This window comes from Dufourea novaeangliae, unplaced genomic scaffold, assembly GCF_001272555.1.
Source record: "Dufourea novaeangliae isolate 0120121106 unplaced genomic scaffold, ASM127255v1 scaffold109, whole genome shotgun sequence".
NCBI lineage: Eukaryota > Metazoa > Arthropoda > Insecta > Hymenoptera > Halictidae > Dufourea > Dufourea novaeangliae.
In genome coordinates this window covers 1,940,196-1,946,195 of record NW_015373997.1, presented here as the reverse complement: position 1 = coordinate 1,946,195, position 6,000 = coordinate 1,940,196, and the positions used below count along the sequence as shown (strand labels likewise).

Sequence of the window (6,000 nt, the reverse complement as noted above, 5' to 3'; positions counted from 1 at the left end):
GTGGAAATGAGAATCTTTAAAAGGCTCGCATTGGAGAGCTCGGTGCCAGTTTCATACAACCAGTTGTCGAGTCACTTCGTCCTACTACCAGTTCCACACGTTATTTAAATGTGTATTATTAAACATCGAATACAATTCAGTAAAGACATCGAAATCTTTATCCCAGGATAAATTCCATAAACGGAGTGAGCAAAACAAGGGACAAGTAAATAATTGTGGAAATTCGTAACTAGAGTAATAATGAAAGTAATGGATATTCAAGTCAACGTGTAAATACTTATATCGTCACTACCAAACACCTGAACAAGGGTATTCCATCACGATACTATCTCAATAAGTAAAAACTCCATCATTCTGCACGTATCAAAGAACAAACGTTTCTGCAACCGAGATTTTCTTCGGTGTTCCAGAGCAGCACAGAAGTTGAATCTCTCGTCGAGTCCTCATCGTCGACGTCGCTCCGGCGACGAGAACATCGTCTCGGACGAGCAACCGATCTTCCCGAATGGATACGCTGCCCTCCTACTCAGGTCACCGCCACCAGCACCGCCGGCGTTGTTGCGGAGGATAGGCGTCAAAGAGCTGACCGGTGTCGGCAAGGTAAGTTTATTATCTCACGCTATCACGTTTCTCGTGTCTTCGCCGTGCAAGCTTCTTCTTCCTCCGGGGGAGTTAGAGAGATAGAGGGAGCTAATTAACGTCGTGTATTCGGCGGTCCCGGAGCGGGCCGTGCCGCGGCCATTTGTCTGCCCCTTGATAGAATTTCCACGCGGTTTAATCGTCGGACAGAAACACGTAATCCGGCCGCCTGGTTCGGCCTGGAGGCCGGAAGCGTGCTCGACTTCCGGCCGCCTCGTTTGTCCGCCGTTTACCGTAAATCCGCGCCTGCGTTCGATACCACCCCCCGCGAGGAAGAACACCGCAAGTAAACCAAACCGATCTCTCGAATCCATCGTATCGCGTTCCGTCCTGGCGTGAGCAGTACACGCGAGCCGAGGCATCGTCGTCGTGTGACATCCCCTATTGCGTGTGTATGTCTGTTTCTCGGGGCGTGTATACAGGGTGTAACAAAACTGTTTGCAGGTCCCTAAAATGGGCCACTCGTGAGGTGATTTGGAACAAGTTTTTCCTGGGGAAAAATTTGTTCCAAATCACCTGACGAGTGACCCATTTCAAGGACCTACGATATTTTTGTTACACCCTGCATACGAATCGTACGGACTTGTAGGGACGTTCCAGCAACGGGAGCGCGCGGAAATCTTGGATGAGGGCGGTCGATTTGAAATGCAGATGAGCGTCTCGCTCCGCTATAAGCTGCCGCGGTTGCTCCTTCTGTCCTTGCCCGTTCCTCTTCCCGTTACCTGCGGTCGGATTTTCCACCGTCGCGACAGGTCCTTCTGGCCACGCTCGCGCGCGATCCACCGTCCTCCGCTTGAATATTCCTTTCGGGAAGGATTCACGGATTCGTTGGTCGCTCGTCGAAGTGGTTTTACCTCGAGGGGATGAAGGGGCGGATCGATCGGGGACGTGGAAGTGTTCTGGATCGTGGGGAGAGTGGAAGTAATCGCAGAGGAACTCTCGAAGAGAACATTTAAATGTGGTAACGTTACAACGAACAGAGAAATGTGAGCCTGCGTTCGTGTTACCTGGACCCCTTTAACCTTATCGATACTATGGAGAATTGTAGTCGTTTGTTACGAAGCGACATGTGTGTACTATGGGCGACTGCAGTCGCTCGCCACGAAGTAAGTCGGGTAGACCGAGGCAGATCGGATCGAGACGATTAATAATGATTGATAAGTAATAACGGGCTATTGTGGTAGGTGCAGGTGAAGTTATACGACCGACCGGAACGCTCCTTTCTGTCGCGATGTAACGAACACGAACTGAATTATTATTTTAATTCAATTCGACTAGATTTATGTAGTACTGAACAGTTTTAGTATAGGACTTCTTTTTTTTACAAAAAGTAGAACCATAAATCATTAGATTTTATTAGTGTTTATTTTTGGAAATACATAGGTGAACATTAAAAAATTTTTTTTAATTTAAAGCCCAGTCTTATTAAATTGCCCCCGTATCTATTAGATTTTCAAATTCGATTTTCTTGAAAACTAAGCCTTAAATGAAAATTTATTCCATATTTTGTTCCAATTGTTTCATAAGAAATCACCTCGTACCCGTTTGTAAATGTTATTCGGCTGCACTCTGTATATGTATAACAGTGTCAATGTTCCGTCCATCTTCTTACTTGGTTTGGAAATGTGTCGAAATTATTCGACGCTTGTTTTACCACGCTGATAGAGCTCGCAACCCAGAAATTTCAGTAAGACACCTACTCGAGATAGCATTAATAAAAAAAAGGGGGGGGGGGATGCCTGTTACAAGGAGGAACACTAAACCGTTGCTTGTGGGTTGCGCGCGAGTCGGTCGTCGGAATTGTTGAAAATTAATTCATCAGAAATATAAGGGCTTATTGTTTACCCGGCCCGGTGAAGCTAATTAAAACGGGGCGATGCGGGGGTTGGGTGAGCACGGAGAAAACCCAACCGCGCTCGATGGAACGGGACAGCGGTCGGGTCTGTCTCCTTTAAAAGACGAGCCACATTGTTTTGCAGGCGGCTTTATAAGCAACCGAGTACCGGCTTTCGTTTGTCTTCCCGGTCTTTGTGCCTTTCGTTTCCGCGGCGCGGGAAGGGATCTCGCTCGGAAAACGAAATTTCCACGAATGAAGGACGAAGCTCGGTCACGAGCGCGGCATAGAGCCAAACCTTGAAGTGTCGATCTCGCTATGGGAGAATTAAAGAATATCTCCAGGATACTCGAACGGTGCGTTTGACTTGTTGAACCGATGATTCTTTGATATTGGCGGTATTGCACGGAATCAACGGGATGTTCGATGGGGTTTATATTAAAACACACGCTACAGGGTTTTTTTTATCGCGTCATACGTTTTTCCAATATTGTTATTCAGAGTACTACTACGACTGGAATATCAGAACTTGTTTACTTATAAACTGTGTATGTAGGTATACTATTACGGTTCCATGAATTAATAAAATTAATTAATTATTATTATACTACCACAGACCCATTTGCATCATTAGCGTATGTACACGCGTAATTTTCCTGGTTATTAAAAGGAAACGGTACATACACACGCATCACACGGTACAAAACAATCAGTCTAGATTGCTCAAATCAATGAAATTATTAAGTTTCTTTATACTTCCGGAGATATTTGTAATTAGAATTAATAAAAAAAAATTTCGTTGCCAAGGGTCTATTTTTCATTTTATTCAAATGATGCAAATAGGTTACTAAAAAGTACAAGGGACTGACTAGACATTGCGAGCGAAGTCAAACCGATGGATGAATGCTCGTCGACGACAGGTGAACCGATTGAGAAGCCCCTCGGATTTTCAACGAGTCTCTTTTCATCGGTATAAGCGCAGCGAATCAGTGAAGCGTCGCGATTGGAACGAAATCGAGCGGAAAACGATCGACGTTGGAATTAGACGGGCAACATTACGGTTACAGAAGCCAGCTTCGCGACCGTAATTATCGTTTCTATGACAGGCACACGAGCGGCCGCGCGCTCGTTCCACCGTCCGAACTGCACCGCGTCGAGTACGTCCAGCTCACAATCTCACAGACAGTCGTATATTTAGTGTCTCTATGAAGAGAGTAATTAAACCCGCCGGTAACGCGTCGAATACTGGCCAAACGTGGCGTTGCTTTGGCTTTCTGCTCGTTTAGTCACGAGCCCCGTCTCTGTTCTAGCCCCGTCGCCGCGTTTCCTACCCTTGAGCTCTCTCGCATGTGCGCGTTTTACCGTGTTGCAAGAGATTTTAGAGCTTCTGGCCCCGTGTGTCTGGACCGTCTGTACGGTTGTACATACGTAGCCGCCGGTACTTTTGGGGGCCACGCCGCTGCCGGTTTCCAATTTGGCTTCCAGTCGCCGCGATCTCGCGCTGTGCTCGTCGTGTTCCACGAGCCACGTAGCCGATGGAACAAAGCTTCGGTTTAATCATTTAAGCACAAACTTCTGTCCCAACTGCGACGTTTGCCCGACAAACTGTATATGTGTTTTTTTTCCTTCTACAAACGAACAACCCCTTGATTTCCCTGTTCCGATTCGCGATCACTTCTTCGACGATTTGGTCTCAAGATCCCCATGATTCGAACCGAGAATCTATTAAGCTCCACGGAATTGCTCGATCGCCGTGAAGAATCGTTATCTTTATACCCAGGAACAATCTGAACGCGAATAGAAACGAATTTATCGATAAGGAACCGTGGTCCAACTAGCCAGTTAGTCAATCCCCGGAGACCATCTTCCATCCACCACCCTTCCCACCGTCGATGAAGACGTCCGAGTCGACTCGAGAGGCAAACATTCCGATTTCCGGCGAATCTCGATCCAATATGCGACCCATGTGGCCTCAATCTGCGAAAGAAAAACCATGGGAGATTGGAGAGGGACGTTGCACGCGCGCGCTCGGCCATCCAGAGGAAGATATCTTCAGCCACCCGCCCGTCCCAACTCCGACAAACGCAAAGTCAATAATCCATCGCGGCTCGGGAGAAGGAAAGGGAAAGGAGGAGCGTGATTTTTATGGGTTCGTACGAGCGTGTACCGGCTATTTTCTCGTTTTTCTCGGGGAAGGTCGGTCGAACGGTCGAGGAGGAGGAAGGCGAACGAACCGCGGTGAGTCGGGCAGACGGCAAGAGGGAAAATACAAGGAGTTGGCCGGGATCGTGGAGAGCAGGACGAAATGAACCGTGATCGCTGGTGGTCGTGGTTCCCATCCGGGAAACAACCGGCGAACTCTCTCACGGACCCGATCTTAAAACAAAGAAAAAGGAGAAACGCGTGTAGGGCTCCTTTCGCAGACGATATCCTCGCCGCTCGATTCTCGGTCGGGTACAATCTGGACGAACGACGGGAAATGAAGTTTTAAAGCTGATCTGTATGGTGGAACGTGGTCGCTATTTGGGACAGGACTGGTGTCCGACTGAAGAGAAATATCGGCGATATTTTTCGCTGTACAGTAAATTCTCGATGAATATTTAAAGGCTTCTCGGCATTGACATGGAGAGGTCTGCAGGTGTAACGCTGACTTTGTGATTATATAGCTTTAGCACAGTGATCGAGCTTCGAATTCTGAAGCCAATGATATTTGTTTCAGCCACATATGGCCATTAGTTTATGAAATATTTAACGTTCTTTGTCGAGGAGCCTTCGAATACTCATCGAGAATTTACTGTAGTTTCTAATGAAAAGGAAGGTATATGTGTATCGTCCTGACTTGTACTTAAGTCACGTGGGAAGCTTGAAAAGTAAATGATTCGGAAGCTCTCCAGTATCTGCTTCTATATGGAGGATGATTTGTAAAGAACAAGTATTCTACTACATGTCCTAAGTTTCATTAAAATCGAAGACCCTCTCCTTCAGTGTTTGATAATGATACATTCTAGTTTAGAAAGAAGATTGTAGAATTATATATTGAAGGTGTTCGCGTTAGAGGTAGAAGACCTTCTATACCTCAGAAAACTTATCTAAAAGATAAACCCTATGTTTCAGAATAACTAACCACCAAGTAGTTGCTAATAACACAAAATATTCATGCTTGTCGAAAATCCCATTAAAAGAAAATATTATAGACTATTCCTCTAAACAGAAAGCGAAATCTACTTCAGTTATGCGTCCACTCCGGAAAAAGCGTGCACAGTAATACGGAAGTTCATCAGCGAAATAATTTCATTCTTCGCCGGTCCATCGACTCGAAACGACGTACGGGCAGAGTGTCGTCAGGTCGATTTAGAAAAACGTCCCTTCTGCCCATACTTTGTTAACGAAGTTTGTTAACAACGCGCGACGAAGCTTCTGGCCGTTGGTTCGTTCCAATCAGACGCGGTAATTCGTTTCTACGGCGGATTATTTCGACGGCGAGTCGGAACGGGATCGAATTTTATCTATGGGTTCCGGGGACAGGG

The 6,000-nt window shown here is 46.4% G+C and overlaps 1 protein-coding gene across 1 annotated transcript in view; it reads left to right on the top strand.

The window, feature by feature from the left end:
- Positions 1 to 240: 240 nt before the first annotated feature.
- LOC107187963 (kinesin-like protein CG14535) overlaps positions 241 to 6,000 on the top strand; it is a 132,049-nt gene continuing 126,289 nt past the window's right edge. Inside the window, exons 1-2 of the mRNA XM_015576171.1 lie at positions 241 to 269; positions 411 to 600. Of these exons, the coding sequence (XP_015431657.1) occupies positions 241 to 269; positions 411 to 600 (219 nt within the window). The remainder of the gene's footprint in view (positions 270 to 410; positions 601 to 6,000) is intronic.